The 20,911-nt window shown below is 37.9% G+C and overlaps 1 protein-coding gene across 2 annotated transcripts; it reads right to left on the bottom strand.

Annotated features, from left to right (window-relative positions):
- Positions 1-598: 598 nt before the first annotated feature.
- On the bottom strand, positions 599-19,735 carry ccdc66 (coiled-coil domain containing 66). 2 transcript variants are annotated; one of them, XM_049471882.1, is made up of 19 exons: positions 19,491-19,735; positions 17,157-17,215; positions 17,026-17,063; positions 15,809-16,190; positions 14,733-14,856; positions 12,003-12,112; positions 11,707-11,807; positions 10,489-10,602; positions 10,163-10,294; positions 9,269-9,492; positions 8,264-8,348; positions 7,142-7,303; positions 6,264-6,426; positions 6,057-6,155; positions 4,243-4,709; positions 3,872-3,918; positions 2,248-2,459; positions 2,028-2,149; positions 599-1,070 (listed from the first exon to the last, which is right to left on the bottom strand). In XM_049471882.1, the coding sequence occupies exons 1-19, from the start codon at positions 19,499-19,501 to the stop codon at positions 975-977; spliced, it is 2,748 nt and encodes a 915-aa protein (XP_049327839.1). In that variant the 5' UTR covers positions 19,502-19,735; the 3' UTR covers positions 599-974. The 2 variants fall into 2 exon arrangements, with proteins under 2 accessions (XP_049327839.1, XP_049327840.1); XM_049471883.1 differs by having other exon boundaries at positions 2,248-2,456.
- Positions 19,736-20,911: the final 1,176 nt, after the last annotated feature.

Raw genomic sequence — 20,911 nt, 5'->3', positions numbered from 1 at the left:
TAGCAGGAAAAGCTAAGCTTAAATGAACAAAACTGCATTCTATTTTAAAGTCTAACGAGTGCTGGATGTTAATCTACACAGATTTCTCTCCTGAAAATTGTTTATTTGGGTGAGTAAAGCGCTTTTGTTTATTTACAGTAAGTTTAGATTTCCAGAGTTCCACTAAGGTTGGGTGCAGCAGCAATAGCATTAGCATTTAGCGACTAACTGAAACCATGAGTGTTCTGGTAAGCCAGGGTCCTATTAGCTAACGGTTCGTCCATCGTAGCTTGTTTTAACACCGCAAACAAGCAGACTACAGTCCAATATACTCTAATACCTCTAAACTGAGAAAGAGCTAGTGCTTAGCACGGTTAGCTGGTAATGTTAATACTGCTCCAGCAGTGCTAGCCCGGGTAAGCAGCAGTTACAGTCCGATATACTCGTCTAGTATAGTGTGAAAAATACGGTACATTCACACTACCTGTTTCCTCTGGTATACTCCCAGATATTTGGCAAATTCTGCCTAAAAAAAGTGTAAAATATTATCCCAATCTTCATGTACAAATCTTCACAAAGTAAACGCCACTTTAATATACCAATCAATACATAAAAAACGTAAGAAAATCCAAAATACTTTATTTCACATCAAAACTTTAAGGTAGCTGGTTAAAGATTCACATTGTCAAGTCAAAGATTCAGTTCAAGTGAACTTGAGTCGAGATCAGCAACCCAATAAATAATACCATAAATCAATAAAATTAACCCCCTAATGACCACATCCCTCTACATTCAATACATCGAGGAACAACACAAATACACGAATACTGTTCAGAACAGAGAGGAAGGAGGAAAAAGCGCCGGACGGATCTGAATCAGTTCAGTGTTCAGTTTCTGACTGCAGAAATGACTCTTTAGGTTCTTCAGTTGTGATGTATTAGTGATTCTCTGTAGGAGCTGAGAGGGTAAAGTGCTGAGGTACTGAGTGTAATCTCTCACATTGGCTGGAACGCTGGTGAGTGGGTTCTGCTCTGTCCCGCTAATAACGGGTTCAGGCTGCTCTCCAGCTCTCGCTGTTTCTGCAGGAGGCCCTAACCAAAAATTGAAAAAATGGCATTAGATTGTATAATAGAATTAATATAACAAATAGTGCTGATTTCAGTTAGAATTCTTTCTGATTAAAGGATTAATTTCATGTTTTATAAACTAAGAAATGAAGGATGCATAAAAAGACTCAGTTCCTTTCTAAGCTATCAATTTTTACAACTGATAAGTGAAAAAGTTTTCTTAACCGGCTTCACAGCAGTTTAGTTCCTAGGCGAGCCCTGAAAAGCTTAGTAAACAAAACTGTAATTCTTAAAAAATATATATCAATATTTCCAGTCAAATGAGCGCTGGATGTTAATCTACACAGATTTTTCTCATGAAAACTGTTTATTTGGGTGAGTAAAGCGCTTCTGTTTATTTACAGTAAGCATCAATTTACAGAGTTCCTCTAAGGCTTGGTCCAGCAGCATTTGCATTATCGGCTAGCAGCGATTAGCAGCTAATGCCGTCTGACAGGGCTAAACTGAGGAAACCCTGAGTGTTGCAGTAAGCCAAAACACGTTAGCTAGAGGTTTGTACAGTAAACGCTTAAAGCTAGAGTACAATATACTTGCCTCTGAACAGTGAAAGAGCTTAGAGTGGTTAGCGGGTAATGCTAATACTGCTCCAGCCTTAGTGCTGGAGAACTAAACTGAAACTCCTGTATAACTCTGTACTTCAGCAAAGTGGCTTTACTGCTCCTTAATACCTGACTGATAGAATTCATACATAAGAAGCAGCGGATTATAAGGAGCACTAGGGATTTTTGGAAAAATTAACGGATTTTAGCTGCGAAAAATACAGTAAATGTGTTGCCAATTACTGCACAATCATCCATGCAGTAATTATTATCCAATAGGAGGCTCTTATCAATTTGTTTATTTATTCTATACTTCCTGATTAGAACGTGTGGCAAAATGTTCCAGGTATTTTAAATATTTAAAGGGTATTTTGAATATTACCTGTCTGAGTTCAGATAAGCCTTTGAGAATGGCCTGCTGCCTCTCTGTGCTCTTCAGCAGCTCTGGGTGGAGTAGAGGGTCCCGCTGGACCACAGGGGTGGGCTGTCTGCTGCCGATTACATCTAATTAAACATAAGATATAATTAAAACATCAGTTCTGGTGAAGATTATGGTGAGCAGCACACTGTTAGATTCTTCTTCACTGCTGTTAGTGCTGTACCTGCGTGTGTTCTAGGTGGGGCCTCGCGGGTGGTGGGTCTGGAGATGGGGGCGAGGGGGTCCAGGTGGTACACCTCGTCAGTGCGGACGTACGGGATGTAGTCGGAGGATGGAGGCCAGTCTGTGATCTCTGAAGCTCCTTCAGGATCTTCTGGCTGCTGGATCTGCTGGGGTCTGTGTTTCAGGGCAGGGACGGGGGGAGAGGGCCCTCTGCTGGAGAGAGACGGAAACAGAGTGAGTGTTCAGGTGGTCAGAAATAAGATTCTGGATCATTTTCTTCTTAAAGTAAAAACTAGGGACGACCTGATCTCATTTTTTACTCCCGAGTAAATTGATTTTGAGGTTCGATCCAATTATTTGACAATGCAGTAAAAAAAAAAAAAAGACAAGAAAGATGTCTATTTTTAAAAATATTTTAAATTATTACTTAAAACAACAGGATTCATGCAGACTTTGTCATTCCCATCACATGTGCTTCATGAGGTGATTTAAAATTGTGATTTTAAATTCTAGTTCCTAGTTGTTATGTAGAGGAAATAGTATAGGAATTAAATATAGTATTAATGAAATAGATAACAAGATAAAAACACACAATATAAAAAGGGGAGCAGGGAAGTAAGGAAAAGTAGATGCAAATTTGAAGCACTTTTGCCATAAAAAATACCCATTTTAACCATATAAATGATTTTCATTTAAATATCATTTCATTTCATTTCAATAATTTTCGTAAAACTAAAAAGAAAAAGCCACACACCAATTAAATCCTTTTTTTTATATACCATTTTTCTCCCAATTTATCTAGGCCAATTGTCCCACCCACTCAGAAGTGTAGCAGCTATTTAGTGTCACTAATGATGCCCCAGCACCAGGAGCATAAAGACATGCCTCCTCCAATACATGTGAAGTCAGACTCTGCCTCTTTTTTGAGCTGCTGCTGATGCAGCATTGCAGAGTAGCATCACATCGACTCGGTTCTGATACATTAGCTCACAGACGCAGCCTTGTGCTGATCCACATCACCCTAGGAGGTGTTCCCACCCAAAAAGAGCAAGGGCAACTGTGCTCTCTCAGGGCTCTGGCAGCTGATGACAAGCTGCATGACCGGGAATTAACCATAACTAACTACCGTAACTAAATCTTTACAGAAAGTGGGCCAATGCAGCAAGAAAATGACCTAAGCACACAAGTCGTTCTACCAAAGAATGGTTTAAAAAAATAAATAAATAAAGTTAATGTTTTGGAATGGGGCCAAGTCAAAGTCTTTGGGAGCGGGGGTTGTTATACCAGATACTGAAAGCAAAGCCTCACATACTTTTACAACTCACAAATATAAATAATAATATTGCATCTTTTGCCTCAATAAATAGATGAAGGAGGTAATAATTTGTTTAACTGGCTTTTCTTTTTCTACTTTTAGGACTTGTGTAAAAATCTGATGTTATTTTTTAGGTCATATTTATGCAGAAATACAGAAAATTCTACAGACTTCCCAAACTTTCAGTCACCATTAAGCTAAAATACACAACACTGATTCAATATATAATAATCGTGTATTTTCCATCATTGCATTAAAAGTTATGCTAAAAATACACACACACATATAATCATGTAGTTTATCTGATTACCTGTGTCCTGTGTTGGAGGTGGATGGTCTTCTTTGTGGATCCTCCCCCTGAAAAATGCAGAAATATAAAATATATAAAATATATATCCATTATCCAGTTTCCTGTACATTCTACACTACATTATATGCCAAATGTCATGGGACATTTTGGGAACTGTGTAGTACTGTGTTCCATGACTTTTGCCATCTCCCACTGAAGCTAGAGAACACTGAACTATGTGACTGATGTGACGTGTGTGTGTAATGATTGTGACCTGTTGCTTCTGGCTATAATTGTCCATGCGTTCAAACAAGCGTCATTCTTTATCTTTCGTGGGACATGGCAAAAGTCACGGGACACAACACTAGGCAAAATCCCCACTCTTTCCTCACTTTTCTATGAGCCGGGTCCTGAGGCGGCGGAGGGTGGGAGGGGTTTACGGAGTGTGTGGGAGGATCCTGCTGCTGAGAGGTTCTGGAGAAGGTGTTCCTCTCCACTAAAGTCAGGAGCTCCATCTGGCGCCGCATCCTGCTCTCCTGCCGGTGGCGCTGCAGGCCACTGGGGTAGCGCTCTGATGCTGGGATGAAGGGTTTACTGGGTCTGTGGGTGTTCCACTCCGGCTTCCTGCCCGGCTGCTGTGGGTGGGGTCTGTCGGTTCGAGCGTACGCCTCGTACGGGTCCGCCTCCTTCAGAGCCAGGAACACGTTCTCCTTCCCCCCGTTCCTCTCAGACAGACGGACGTCCCGCCGGGATCTCTTCAGGTTGGGAGGAGCCGGAGCGGACGGAGCTCGATGATCACTGCTGGGATGAACACCCATATCAGCCATTCCTGATCCAGCTGAGCTGACCTCACTGACCTCTGCAATAAAGAGCAGTGTGAAGATAACATGTAATAATAATAATAATAAGAAGAAGAAGAAGAAGAAGAAGAAGAAGAAGTAAAACACTGTAAAAGCAGTTATTTCTTTTTTATAATAAAAATAAGACATCTTTAACAACAAAAACAATAATTAATAAGTTGTAAGCATCATAAAGAAAAACAATAATTAATTGTTTTAAGTATTATATAATAATATGTGAATGCACTGATGTGTAAAAAAAAAAAAAAAGCAAAGCACTGTAAAAACTGAAAAACCTTTTACTTTTTACTTTGCCAATAATAATAAAAAAATAATAATGAAAGTGTGAAAAAAAAAATATATAAAATATAAATATGCTGTAAATATAAATAAATAAATATAAATATGTATATATATCCACACAGTAGTAAGCTCAACAAAAACAATATCTAGAAATTAGTTATTGTTTGTAGTATTTCTTTTTATATATTATATAATAAAGTGTGAATATAATGATATGTAAATACATTAGTATTATTATTATTATTTTATTATTATTTAGTAAAAAAACATTGTACATTTTTTTTATTATTTAATAATATTAATACTAATAATAACAACAGTAATAACAAGAAATATTACCACATAATAGCAATAATCGAACACAGGTACACTAATTGCAATAAACATTTAAATAAGATTATATGTACCCCATAATAATAGTGATAATATTGCATAAGTGTGTATACCCAATTATATATCCACACAGTATGAAGCAAAAACAACAATAACAAAAAAATGTATGCAATGTTTTTTATACATTATATAATTATATAATGTGTGAATACAAAGATATGTAAACATAAGAATATTGATATGTATATATTGTAAAATGTCTTGGTAAAAAATAAAAAAATAATGCATAACAATAAAAAATATAATCAATAATTATTATGTAATCTATTTAATTTCATTATATTTAGTATAGGGGACTAAAAACACTGGCAGAACAAAACTGACATTTATTTTAAAAGTATATAAAACAAAAAAAAAAAGTATAAACAACTATAAAATATCTGCCAATAAAAAGTACTGGATTAAAAAGAACAGAATTAAAAAATAAATGCTAAAACTAAATCAATTAAATCAAAATGGTGTAAAAGGCTGGTATCCAGTTAGCTTGATAGTTAGCTCTCTTTAATAACCTATTTTAACATAATTTTAATAAATGTTTTTTATTCGCGCAGCTGTTCAGAAATCCAGTAATACTAATGAAACTCCAGACATACAGAAAGACATGTTAATATAATAATAATAATAATAATAATAATAAGCTACATGTGTAATGTAACACTGTGATATATCACCTGTCTGAACCGCCATGTCTCGTCTCGCAGTGCCGGGAGCCTCCACTCTCTGTGCCGGGTCCTCTGTGGCCACGCCCCCTAGACTTGAACCACTGACAGCTGTAACATGTGGACGAATCAGAGAGACGTATGTATAACTGATTCTGTATTTAAGATCACAGTAAAACGTTTAGTTTATGAATAAATAAATGTAATCAGTGTGTTTACGCTGTGCGGGCGGGGCGGGCTCCAGTCTCCTCAGCAGGTTGGAGACGTCGTGGCCCTTCCTGGCCAGGTCTCGGATCCTCTGCTGGTGTCGGTCTTTCTGAGCTTCCTCCTGAGCTCTCTGCACACTCAGGTACAGCTCTTCTGCTTTACGGGACTGCAGATCCTGAAGAACCAAACACAGAAGATTCATGCATTCATTAATATCCGTTAATATCAGACAAGTATAACTTGAGTTAATGAGAAAAAAAAGCAGTTTTAAAATGATAATTTTATTTATTAAAAAATATATATATTTAAACCAACCTCTCCCCGTGTGAAAAAGAAAATTCGAATAACTTGGTTGTGCCAGGAAAAAAGAAAGAGATGGAGGGTAGGAAAGAAGTGATGGATGATGAAAGAAAAAAAAAAAGGAATAAATGGATAAAAGAAAGGCAGATGGGTAGAGGAACGGACAGAAGGGAGAAAAAATGGACGGACTGAAGAAACATAAATATATATATATATATATATATATATGGCCTCTGTGGATTAGTCGTCTGATAATTTCCCAGTTTGGAAACTAATTAATGTTCAATTTTATACTTTATATATATATATTTATATATATATATTATCTTTTATATTATCTGTTTACTTGTGAAGATAAACAGATACAAGTTCAAGATTGATGCGATGTGGTAAGTAAGGGATTAAGATTGTAGACCTATTTTTATTTTTCTTTTCTTTTTTTTGGTTCTGGGGGGATGTTTGTTTTTTTCTCTATTCTACTTGTTTTCTCAAATGTTTGTGTATATTATATTATGCAAAAAAACAATAAAAAGAATCCAATTCAAGAATCCTTCCATCTTAAAAATGGGATTAGATCAGCAGTCTTCTACCTCTTTCTGTCTCTGCCGCTGCGTGTCCATTAGATGCTGCTGCTGGAGAAGCTCCCTCTCTCTCGCCACCTTCCGCTCCTCCTGCAGCTCCTGCGCCCGCCGCTCCGCCTCCTCCCTCTCTTTCTGATGCCTCCTCTCTTCTACCTGAGCCTCGATAGCTCGCTGACACAAACACAACCAGCAGAGCTCAAACATTATATCTATCATTATATCTACAGATACATCAGCTTTATACCAGTTTAATCCTTACTGAGGATTTACTATTAACTCTTTTACTGCTACTGTATATAAACCCTGAAGGAGAGATGAAAGATATGAAGAGAAGGAATAAAGGAAGGGAAGTTAGTAAATAAATAAAGGATAAAGGAAGAAAAAAAGTATAAAAGGAAGGAAAATTTGAATGGAGACAGGTAACAGAAGAAAGGAAGGAAGAAAAAGATGTAAGGAAGTAATGGATGAAGGAAAGAAAGAGATAGAATAAAGGAAGACAAATGGTTTAAAGGTATGAAGGAAAGTAGGAAAGGAAAGAAGAAAGAAATTAATGGAAGGTAGATGAATGTTAATAAGGAAGGATGGAGGGAATGAAGGATGGATTGATAATGAAAGACATTGATGGATGGAGGGAAAAAAGAAGAAAGATGGATGAAATAAATAAATAATGGGTGACGAAAGAAGGAAGAAAAGAAAGATAGATAGATAGATAGATAGATAGATAGATAGATAGATAGATAGATAGATAGATAGATAGATAGATAGATGAACGGACAGAAGGGAGAAAGCTGGATGAAATGACAGTAAATAGATATATATGGATGGATGGAAGTTTATTTTATACTACTGATTAAATAATTTAAGTCATTGTTCTAAAATGATATATGAATGGATGGATGAATTATTGGATGGATGGAAGGAGGAAGAGAAGAGATGGATTTTTTTTATTTATTTATACTAGTATTCCAAACACTTTTGTTTCCTAACGTTAGAACATTAATATCTGCATTGTTAATAAAATAAAAACTTTCTAGAAAAGGTTTTAGAATGAGATGGATGAACAGATGAATTCATATCCCCAATGCATCTAACAGACTCCCATTACAATAAATCACAGATTGTAAATCCTACCTGATGTTCCAGCTGTTTGATACGCTTCCTCTCTCGTTCCTCGATCTGGCTGGGATCTAACAGAGCAGTCATGGTGCGCAAATAACTGAAACAGAAGATCCAGCAGTAGGTCATCAATCGATTATAGACCTTTATCTTAAGCCTGTGGAAAATATTTCATACTTCTACTCAGTGATAAAACTCCTGCATCTGGACTGCAGTTGAAAAAACAGGAGGACCAGTGAGTTTTTTTATTTATTTATTTCTCAGTCACATGACAGTGTTCAGTAGCTCCTCCATTTCCACTCGCTGTTGTGTTTGTACATGGATCTCCGTGGAAACGCCCAAGCGCACAAAGTGTAATTAAAGTGCGCGGCAGTGAACAAATACCTATTTTAATAAAGGCGAGGAGACAAAACTCAGAGATGTGCGTCCGGACGGAACTAAAATTACCATGGAGGACCATGGAGTTCAGCTCATAAAAACAGTAGATAATTCAGCATGTAATTTTCTCAGAGGACGTCTGAGAAAAATATGAACATGGTCGTTCTGGAGGGGATTAAAATCCCAGAGGATAAAAAAAACCCAATAAAAGAGAAAATTACCCCAGGACCACCTGAGGAACTAATCATCCCGTCCGGATAGTGCTTGTTTTTCTCTGAACTTCGTGGTCCTCTGATAATTTTAGTCCCGTCCGGACGCACCTCTCTGAGTTTCGTCTCTTAGTGTTAAATAAAATAGCTATTTGTCCTCTGCCGCGCACCGTAATTACACTTTGAGCGCTCGTTTCCACAGAGATGCACGTAAAAAACATAACAGTGAGTGGAAATGGAGGAGCTACTGAACATGATGTCATGTGACTAAGAAAGCCCCAAAAAAAATCACTGGTCCTCCTGTTTGTTTTTTCAATTGCAGTCCGGATGCAGGACTTTTATCACCGAGTAGAAGTGTGAAATATTTTTCACAGACGTTTTCCTGAGAAACTAATCCCGTCCGGTATTTGCTTTTCATCATCTTACAACGGACCTGGATTTCTGCTGAAAGCCCTGCGTGGTGTCCACACTGGCCCTGCCCGGACTGTCTCCTCCGAACGTGGCTGTGGACAGCACTCCCGAGGGTGAGCGGTGATGAGAGAGGGAACTGCCCACGTCCATCTCTCCTCGCTCTGAGGGCGGAGCCGTGGGCGGCTGGGGAACGAGACGCCTCTGAAAGGATTCGAAGTGCATTGCCCAGCGCTCGTGGTCCTCAGTCTAGACAAGATAAAGACAAGGTATTTATTTATTTATTTATTTATTTTCTAATTTTTTCCCATTTTCTCCCCAATTTACACGGCCAATTACCCAACCCACTCACTAGGACTCCCCCTATCACTAGTGATGCCCCAACACACCAGGAGAGTGAAGACTAGCACATGCTTCCTCCGATACATGTGAAGTCAGCCACCGCTTCTTTTCGAGCTGCTGCTGATGTTGTAGCATTGCCGAGCAGCATCACAGCGCGCTCTGAGGAAAGCGCAGCGACTCGGCTCTGGTACATCAGCTCACAGACGCCCTGTGCTGCGGGCATTACCCTAGAAGTGATGTGGGGAGAGAGCGCCATCTACCCACCCGGAGGGAGCAGGGCCAATTATGCTCCCTCTGAGCACCGGCAGCTTGATACACAAGAATTTATTTTTTAATTATTATTGTAATATAATACAGGAAATTTATGGAAAAAAAAAAAATGTGGGGACGGTGGGAAACGGGTAAAATACGGTAGTTTCCTGGTCAAAATGGGATACTAGACAAGTATAGCTTGTAGGGCTGGTGTTCTGGTGTCCTGCACAGTCTGGTGGTTTCCCTGCTCAAAATCTCTCCATTCTGATCAGCTGTTTATTGTATGTAAGTCAGGAAATCCCAGAAACATGCTAGACCTTTGTACCTGGTTCTGGCTCTGCTTCTCCAGCTTCTTCCTGAGTTTGGCTTCCTCTCTCTGCTGCTCCAGGTCCTGTAGCCAGCGCCTCTGCTGATGCTTCTTTTCTTCGGTAAAGGCATTCTCCAATGGAGTGGCCTCCTGAAGAGATATGAAATACACAATCATTCCTAACCTGCCCTCAATAACAGTCAAAATCTACTAAAAAAAAAAATCTTTCCATGGACAGTACAGACAGTTCCTACAAGCACAGCAGGTTAAACTTTTTTAATATCCTTCTGGAATATTGGAATGTCCCAATACTTTTGTCCATATACAGTAAGGTGTTACATTACCCCCAGTATGAAGGCTGAGCGGGTAGCAGAGGGAAGATTCCTCTGGCTGCTGTGGGTTTGTGAAGATGCTGGATTGCCATTAGTGGACGTCCTTGTTACTCTGTCATCCTGCACCTAGAGAAGAGCATAATTAGTAATTAATACGTTTTTTTTTTTTTTTGTGAAAATTTAAATGTAAATTAAAGAATAAATGTAAGAAATGTAAAATACCATTATATTTATATTAGGGGTGTAAATTAAAATACTATAATATATTTGTATGTTTGAGGGGAGATAAAGCCAACGTGGGACGCTGGAATAAAGAATGCATGATAAATTGGATTAAAAAAAAAAAAACTTTTCTCAGCTTGGTTGTAAGGATTTCTAATTCAGAACTTAATTAGCTGAATATAAAATAGTATTTTAACACCTTTAGTTGTGAACGTTTCTATGATCCGGTTCAGTTGACGAGTTTGTTTATTTGGAGCATTTCTCCCTCTGTTTGGTTTTGTTTGGTTTGGTTTCACAAAGGCATATATAAATCTAAACGCACCAAAATAAGCACCAATAAACCACGCGAGCACATCGTCTCCTCTGATTGGTTAAAGCTGCCTGGCGCAGGAGCAAGAAAGCAAATTTAGCAATAAGATTCTGTGTTTCAGCATGTATATAAGTGTGAAGCTGCTTTTAAACACAAAATTGCACTGTGCTTTTAAACACAGTGTTTTTAATATGACGTGCAGCACAGATGTATTAAACGGAGTGTGAGCAGTGCACACTGCACATATTGTACACAAGTGTGTAAACAGCATGGAGCAGCAGTATATTATCTGGTTAATATATCAGATTAAACTGCGCCTCAGTTTAATCTAATAGCAGTTTAGCTCAATTAAAAATAAATGTATTTGTTAGTTGGGTCAAAAATACTGATACTGATCATGCTGGTGGACCACCATAGTCGAGCATGGTCTTACACTGGCAGTTTAAGCTTGATCAGGTTGATCACATGCCTGTAGTCCAGCTCAATTATCAAAAACTTACACTGTATGCTGCTGAACCAGCTTAACCAGGGATGACATGTTACAGTATGTTACAGTTTAAAATAATGTAATTACTAAAATACGGATTCTGCTTGCAGTAAAACAACCCTCAATTAATTTAACTATGTATTCCCCATTATATCTTAAATATACTGTAAAATTCATAAGCAGAGTAAAAGGGACAGTCCTATTGCCTTACCGCTGAAGGCTGGTCACTTGATCTTGGTCCCTCGGAAGGCTCACTCTGAAGCGTACTCCCCGTCTTCACTTTCTGCTGCTTTTTAAGAGCCATCTGCTCATCTGTACACGAACAGAAAACACGCACTGAACCACATCACACCATCTGAACCCAACATCAACAACCAATCCATCTCAGGCACTTCAGCCTCCTGCGCTTCCTACAATACACAGCGTTAATATTGAATGGCCCGTCAGTCTCTACACAAAGGCCTCGAGTATTGATTGTGCAATCAGACACTACCAGCGCTTTAATACCTAGCTCTCTCCTCCATTGTGCCCTTTTGGCCTCCAGTGCTTCTCTCTCTCGCTCTCGTTCTCCTAAAGTACTGAACAGTCCTGATCCAGCCGTGGAATTTAATGGTTTTCTGGATTGAGAGAAGAAAGAAAGGGCAAACAGTTGAAGTTGCAAGTCAAACATCACCATCAATCAATGGGAAAACTCAAAATCAGTTAAAATATCATTGAAAAGTTACTTTATTTCAGTAATTCAAAATGTAAAAAAATGTGATATTATATAGATGTATTAAACACAGAGTGATCTATTTTAAGCGTTTATTTCTTTCATTTTTGATGATTATAACTTACAGCCGAACAAAACCCAAAAATCTGTCTCTCAGAAGATTAGAATATTATAAAAAATCGATTGGTAATTTTGGCAGTGTGCCAAATCCTGCTGGAAAATGAAATCCGCATCTCCATAAAAGTTGTCAGCAGCAGAGGGAAGCTGTAAGATATGAAGTGCTGTAAGATTTAGTGGGAAAACAAAACTGCACTGAGTTTAAACTTAATAATAAAACACAGTGGATCAACACCAGCAGATGACAGACATGACTCTCCAAACAAATCATCACTGATCATCAGTAAATTTTACATTTTATTTGTAAATTAAGGGATCAGAGTCTGGAGGAAGAGTGGAGAGACACACAGTCCAAACTGCTCGAGGTCTAGTGTGAAGTTTCCACCATTTAGAGCACATGTGTCAAACACAAGGCCCGCGGGCCAAATGTGGCCCGCCACGTCCTTTTATGTGGCCCGCGAGAGCTTGTAAGATCTTAGTGTCTATAATAAATGGATCAGAAGCGTGCTTTGACCAAAAACTACGTTTCCCACAATGCTTGTCGATTGTATTACCCGCGAAGTTACGGCTTACTGCCACTACACGGCAGTGTAGTCATTGATGTGGAAACCCTGCCGGAGGGAAGGCGTAACTTCGCGGGTGAAATGTTTATCCCATAATGTCCAGAAAAAGAGAAGCTGATTCAGACGGACGGCTGTGCTTCAAGGCGAAAGAATGGTATGCCTTTTGTGTTACGAAGAGTGTTACTGACCAAAATAAACGCTTTTTAGAAGAGATATAAGTTATGTGTAAATATTTATAAGACAATAGCTGACAAAATCTGTTTTAATGATTTTAATAAACATCACTGTGTCAGCGCTATTCAGTTTCACCGCAGCGAAGGACGAAGACGTGAATCACTTATCTAACCAGCCTGTACTGATTTCTGCTCCAATAACCCTTTCAATAACCTCCAATAGCCTTTTATAGTCTTCAGTAGCCTTCAACAGTCTAACCCTGCAGCCGTGGTGTGTGCACTAAACTCCGTAGTTATAAACATTCTGAGGTTAGCAGCGCGCTAACTGACCTGTTTATAATGTAACGTTAATCCGAGCAGTGACTCCGTGACGCTGCTCTGAACTGCTGCTGTTAGCTGCTTGTGCTGAAAGATGAGCTGTAGAGAGCTGTATTATCCGGTTAGTGGGGTTAAAACCTTTATTTCCTACACAGAAGAACTTAAAATGTTTTAAAAACGCTCCAGACTGGCTGAGCTGAGCCTGTAGCCCGTGGCTGGGCTGTAGCTCTGACTCAGTGAAGACAGCGGGGGCTTGTGCTGCTGCTGCAGCTCCCACTAGTGGTTGGATGAGGAACTGCTAAATCTGAGGAAATGCTAAATCTATCACATATTCTTAACAGCTCACAATTTTTGATTTTATATTTATTAAGCCTTATTTCAGTATCAAACGTTTTGATCAAAGTTAATATAACTTGTATTTTATGTCATTTCTATTCACTTGAATAGTTTGGTTCTTGATTGATGGAGTTTTTGGATTTCATAACATGACAAATTAAAAGGATTTATGTTAATAGAGCAACAAGCAAACATTTTTCCCATTTAGAGTTATTTAACATTAAAGAGTAATTACATTCATTTTATATTACATTTGGTTACATTTTATTACATTTATAAGTTACATCTGGCCCTCAGAGGACAGCCAATATGCCAATGTGGCCCTCGGCCAAAATGAGTTTGACACCCCTGATTTAGAGCCATGTCATCTCCAAACCATCATTGATTTTGGAAACTGATTTTTGGGTTTTCATTGGCTGTAAGCCATAATCATCCACAATAAAATAAACAAATGCTTAAAATAGATCACTCTGTGTGAAATACATCTATATAATATATGAGTTTCACATTCTGCACTTTTTTGAGGTGCACTAGTATGTTCTAATCATCTGCAGATGATGTGCTTCGCCTATTTTTCTACTAGTAGTAAATGAGGGGATGTCCTGATTTAAAAAAATATATATATATAATTTATTAATAATTACATTTTTATTTTAAAAGTGTGATTCCCTCTTTCTTTCTGTATGCCAAAGGAAACATTAACATTAATATTACCTCTCTTTTTGCTATGCAAGTCTTACTATGTCAAAAAAAAAGCATGCAAAGTGAAAATATCCTAGTCTGGAATTTGAGATCCACTACTTCTCAGCCTCTGAGATGTGTTGTCACAAACAGCCCTGTTTACCCAGGCTCAGAATGCCTGAGGAATGCTGGGATAGAGCTGAGGTTCATCAGTAGATGCGGTGAAAGCATTGTTGAGCATTCTTGATAGTCATAATCATGCCAGAAACATTTCAGACAGTCCTGGAACACATCAGCACACACCACAGCAACTTTATCTGTTTCTTATTTAGCTTACTTATCATCGCCTCCTCTTTCTTGTACGGTTCTGTGTCTGTGATTGCTGCTATCCAGAAGAAGCTCAGCAGCTCCACTGCTCACAGGGTCACTGGAAGCATGTTCTTCTTTTGCACCAAGTCCTCCTGGAAAATGCAATAAAAATAAGCAATTAAAAGTGTGTAGTGTGGACCATGGCTCTTTTTCATCTTTTATTGTTTAACGAGAGACAATATCCTGCCATACCTAATAAATAAAACCCAAGCCATTCAAACTATTTTTATACTATATATTGTTTTTAACACTGCAAATAAACTGGACCATAGTTCAGTTAATTCCGACTAAGTGCGTTTTCACACCTGTAGTTGGTTTCTATGATCCAAATTCGTTGATAAGTTGTTTATTTGGAGCGTTTCTCCCTATGTTTGGTTTGTTTTCACACAGGCATAAATCTAAATGCACCAAAATGCGCACCAATTGACCACGCAAGCACATCGTCTCCTCTGATTGGTCAGAGCTGTCTGGCACAGGAGCAAGAAAGTAAATATAGTGAGAAGATTCTGTGTTCCAGCCTGTATATCTGTGCATATTAAAGCTGCTTCAGCAAAGAACACCATGTAATAGGATGTGCAGAGCAGATGTACACGTTGTAAACAGTCGAGTAGTAGTGAACGCAGCACAGACATGCCTGTAAACAGCATGGAGCAGCAGAGACAGCTTTGGTTCATAGGTGTAGTAATTAGCGTTATCTGGCTAATATATCAAATTAAACTGCGCCTTATTAGCAGTTTTGTTTAAATAAAATGAGTATATAAAATGAATTATATATAAGGAGTATATATATATATATATATATATATATATATATATATATATATATATATATATATATAGATAGCTGGGTCATATTGAGACCAGATCACATTCTCACTACAAGTGAACCACTCAAGAGTTTATTTGGGACTGGACCGAGACCACCTCCACTAGCTAGTCTCAAAGCGATGTATATCCAGCTCTAATACATCAGCCCACAGACACCTTATTGACCTGAGAGAATTGTGCTCGCTCTGACTCCGGCTGCTGATGCCAATAACTTACCGTTTTTAACATGTGTGGTTGATTTTGAATCTTCTTGGACATTCTGCCCTGAGGTCTTGATGGAGTTGAGGATCTGCTGAAGCTGCTCTTGTGTTAAACACACCAAGCTCTCCTTCACAGTCTTCTCCGTGACTCTGGATGATTCATCAGTGGTCTTTGTTTTGCTCTCTGACTGCACTCTGACCACCCCGATGACATTGCGGTGGTCTTTGCTGACCTTGACTTTGGTTTTCCTGCTGGTGTGGGCAGGTAGCCTCTCCACATGGTTTGTAGCTGCAGGAGTAGCTGCTCCACTCTTCCTCTCTTTCAGGGGTCTCTCAGGCTCTTTGGGACACTGCTTAGAGGGGACGGTGCTTTTCTGTGCTTTGTTCTTATGAGAAACCTGTTAGTTATTTTAGTGGAAAATCAGTAAGAAATTCAGTAAGTATCACTATATACAGTGGTATGAAAAAGTTTGGGCACCCCTGATTATTTTCATGATTTTCCTTTATAAGTCATTGGTTGTTCTGCTGATCAGCAATTTTAGTTAAATACTTTAAATCATACAGCAGATTAACATAGTTTTTTTTTTTTAGGATTTACAGAAAGTAATTCTTTAAACTATATTAGGCAGGTGATCAAAAAAATTGGGTATTCCGACAGAAACATCATCAGAAACTCAAGTCAATATTGAGAAGATCATATATTTACAGAAATAACAGCCTATAAATGCTTCATATAGCTTTTAATAAGAGTCTGGCTTCTGGTTGAGGGTATTTTGGACCATTCTTCTTTACAAAACATCTCTAGTTCAGTCAGGTTTGATGGTTTTTGAACATGGACAGCCCACTGAAAGCTTCTGGATGTTATTAGTCTACCTTATACAATCGAAAAAATCAAGAGATATATCGCTTAAAAGAGGTTTTGACACTGAGGATACCTTTTAACAAATTGTTTAAGGGTTCGCCACACATTTTCTAATAGGGACAGGTCTGTAGCATCTTCTACCACAACAATGCCTGTGGTATTTTTAATGCGGACAGTATTTGATTTTGCATTGTCTTGCTGAAAAATGTCCTTCATACACTAAAATTATTCCTAATTACACGGTTTACTGATATCATGAACCGTAATGGAAGGAATATATAAAAACCCTTATGATCTTTTTTTTTTATTTATTAATTTTAATTAATTTATACCTGCATTCTTTTGTAAATGTTCACTGACCCAACACCTACCTGACTGTGTCCCACTTTACTGGCGGTCCTAGACTCATCTGGACAAATGCATCAAAAACATATATTTAACAACAAATCTGCCAATATTGAATTATATATTAAAGTATAAGGACAAAAAATATATATCTTACCATAGCTGGCTAACACAAGCTTGGGTTTCCCATTCTCAAGTTCAAACATAAGACCATCACTGAAAAACACAACACCAACAAGGTGAATTAAAATTTTACATTGGCTTGCAATGAACTCCATTCATTCATTCATTCATTCATTCATTCATTCATTCATTCACTGATGCTGGAATATTCTGTGAGATTTTGATTGCATTCAGTCAAAATATCATTAGTAAGGTTAAATACAGATCCTGAATTATCCCTATAGTATAAATCACTCCAGAGAATTCAGTTCTATTACTCCACATGCTAATGATGGCAGATACTGGGCACGGTGACCTTGAACTCGTGTACAGCTGCTCCAGAGAGTCCTATTCTATTGGGAATGTTTTTACACATTGTACTCATGGCGCTGGACGCCTGTGTCAGCAATGTGTACACCATAAACAGCTGAACTGAGTAATTGAAAGCAGTCCCTGGACGCTGTTGAACATGCTGCGTTATTTAGACCTGGATATTTGAGTCCTGGAGAACATAATATTCTGAATATAGAATTTAACCATTAAAAGGAAAACATATTGAAAGTCTAGGCCTAATCTTTGTCATGCATTCTGTTTGAGAGAGCAGACATTTTGAAATATTGTAGTTATTCATAGGAGACAGAAGCTGCGAGTGAAAGAGGCCTGTGGAGAGTAGGCTAATCAGGCTAACCCTAATCCAGGCCACATCAATGCAACTACTTAAGACAACAGCTTTGACATCATTTGGACTCACACATATGGTACAGTAGATGTATCGTACTCAGATTAAGGAGTTCAGACTGTGATTTAATAAGACCACTGAATTTATGAACATTATATCAAACATCTGGGCTACAACAATGTGCAGAATGTATAAAAAAACGTGCCAATAGTCTATTTTCACACCTTTCACCTGCATTGTTTAAATAGCAATGGTGCTTCTAATTAAATCTACGCTGAGGTGGTCTGGAAATGAGGTTTATTCAGGTAAATTTCAGGTGTATTGCTATCTTGGCCACATACTGATCAGAACCCTGACTACAATTAACCGTCACATGCTCACTGATGTGTATGTTTTACGAGAATGTCATCTAAAAGTGACCTAAAGCAACCAATCACAGTTAAGCAATGAAGGCGTGAGATTAGCTTTATTAGCTAACAGCTAGGAACAGTATGAAATAGTAGTAGCTAGATAACATATAATAAAGTAGCCCACAAAACACACCTGCACAATTTCATATGGGAATAACTGTAGCTAATCTTGTTTTTTAGCATTTTTTTAAGATAAAGAATTTATATTACTCTTAACTTTTGGGTATTTTGGGTATAAAATGAACTTTAACCCAGCCACAAACAACTAGCTTACAATTACAGTTTGTGTCATCATGCTGCTATATTGCAACATTTTACTATATGCCACACCTGGGCAACCAACACTAGTGCCAGAGCAACATCTTAGCAAACACCTAGCAACACTTTAGCAACCAACACCAGTACCAGAGCATCATCTTAGCAACCACCTGGCAACACCTTAGCATCCAACACAAATACTTTAGCAACACCTTTGCAACCAACACCATTACCATATCAACACCTTTGCAACTTCTCAGCAACCACGTAACATCACCATAGAATCCAACACCAGTACAATAGCAACACCTTAGCAACCATCTACTAACATCTCAGCAACAACCTGGGAAAACCTTAGCAACCAACACAAATACTGTAGCAACACCTTTGCAACCAACACCATTACCATATCAACACCTTTGCAACTTCTCAGCAACCACGTAACATCACCATAGAATCCAACATCAGTACAATAGCAACACCTTAGCAACCATCTACTAACATCTTAAACAAAAACCTGGCAAAATCTTAGCAACCAACACAAATACTGTAGCAACACCTTTGCAACCAATACCATAGCAACCACTTTGCAGCATGTTAGAAACCACTTACCATCCATATGTAACGTTAATTCCATACGTGTCCCTTAAATGTTCTGGTTTCTTTAATATTAATGTACAATTTAGAAAAAAATTAATCATTTATCAGTAATTAGGTTACTGTAATTTTAAAAGCAGACTATAATGCAGATAGTATCGTGAAAATATATCATATAACTTTATAACAATATTTCCCAGCTCTATTAGCTAAACCCCTATTTGCTGTTTCTTGGCTGAAATTGTCACAGTACTCAGTTACTCAGTATTCAGCAGCATTACTACAAATATACAGTATATGGCTTATCTAGCTGTATCCTGAGATTAAGCAGGAAACATACAGATAAAGCAAGTTTTTTCTGCAGTACAGCGCAGTTTCTACTCACCCAAGATTCATTATTCACTTCTGCAGATATTCATCTTCTGAAGGAGCTCAGCAGCAACTCAGTAAACCAGTAAACGTTCAGTAAATGCTCAGTAAATGTTCAGTAACTGTGTATTATGGTATATTATGGTATATTATGCTGTATTATGCTGTATACTGGTGAGGTGCTGTGTTGATAGTCAGGTTGCCACAATAAAGCGCCCAGCGACTGATCCGCAGTTGTTGTGCTTCTCTTCTTCTCTGTCTGAATTTAAACCACACAATTCGGATCTCTATCGCCCCCACCCTGCCGCTCCCTTAACAGCAGCTCCCTAAACTCCAGAGAATTAAAGGTCTCATTTCATTGTTTTTTATTCATTTTAAAATGTCTAGTTTTGGTTTCTAGTATGAATAAATGCCATTAGAGCTTTTTATTTTCGATATAACACTGCTTTAGTCCGGTGGAGGAGCTGAAGGGGAGAAACAATAGGATTTCAGCTCTTGCTCATGAATATCCATACATGCATGAGACTGATAACAGTTAGAAACGTTTTAAAATAAAGACATTTTTACAATAATAACAGTCTTTGCAATGTCATATGTTACTTTACAACATGTGTTATGCCCTGCTAAGTGCATTTCAATCACTGACCTAGTCTTAGATTCTCTGTAAAACACAAAATTCACCTACACACAGAGGTGGGTAGTCCAGGTCCAGAACGTAAAAAATCCACCCCAGGATTTGGCTGGCTGAGTTCCAGCAGAGCTGCCCAGGCAGTTGAAACATAGACTAGTTCGATAGACAAATTCTAACCATTTGTTCTTAGCTCTGTATTACTGGGTAAATGGTATAATACTGATGTGATATTTGCACAAACAACACAGGAACGAACAGCCATGTTGTTCCTAGCGCTGTTAGCTACAGTCTAACAGTATAATAATATTATAATAATATTATTTTACTATAAAACAAAAAATAAATAAATATAATTAAAAGGGTAAAGGCCAAAAGTAATAATAAAAAGACTACATAAATAAAATAAATAAAAAGGCTAACAGGTCAAACAGGAAATTAGATGGATTCACTTTATAACAATTTTATATTTATATTTTATAACACAATTATAATTAATTATAATAAATTGCTTTTTATTAGCAGAAACTCTATAAATGCATTTGCTTTCTATTTGCTATGTATGTGCATATGTATTGTACATTTACTTGTACAGCTTCTAACACAACACTGTGAGCAATGTTAAGATTGGAGAAAAAATACCCCAGGGGGCAGCAGAAGATCACCAGAGGAGAGTGTTCAGGCTGCAGGTGAATGTGTTCATGTTTCATGTGTTCATCTACAGAAGAGTGCTGATGACCTAAGGAGACCAATGACAGATGTCAGATTAGCTATATTAGATGTATCGACATATATGTTTTCATATGTCT

Source organism: Astyanax mexicanus, chromosome 24 (assembly GCF_023375975.1).
Source record: "Astyanax mexicanus isolate ESR-SI-001 chromosome 24, AstMex3_surface, whole genome shotgun sequence".
NCBI classification, from domain to species: domain Eukaryota; kingdom Metazoa; phylum Chordata; class Actinopteri; order Characiformes; family Acestrorhamphidae; genus Astyanax; species Astyanax mexicanus.
The sequence above is the reverse complement of the archived record's forward strand: the minus strand, read 5'-3'. Positions and strand labels throughout refer to the sequence as shown.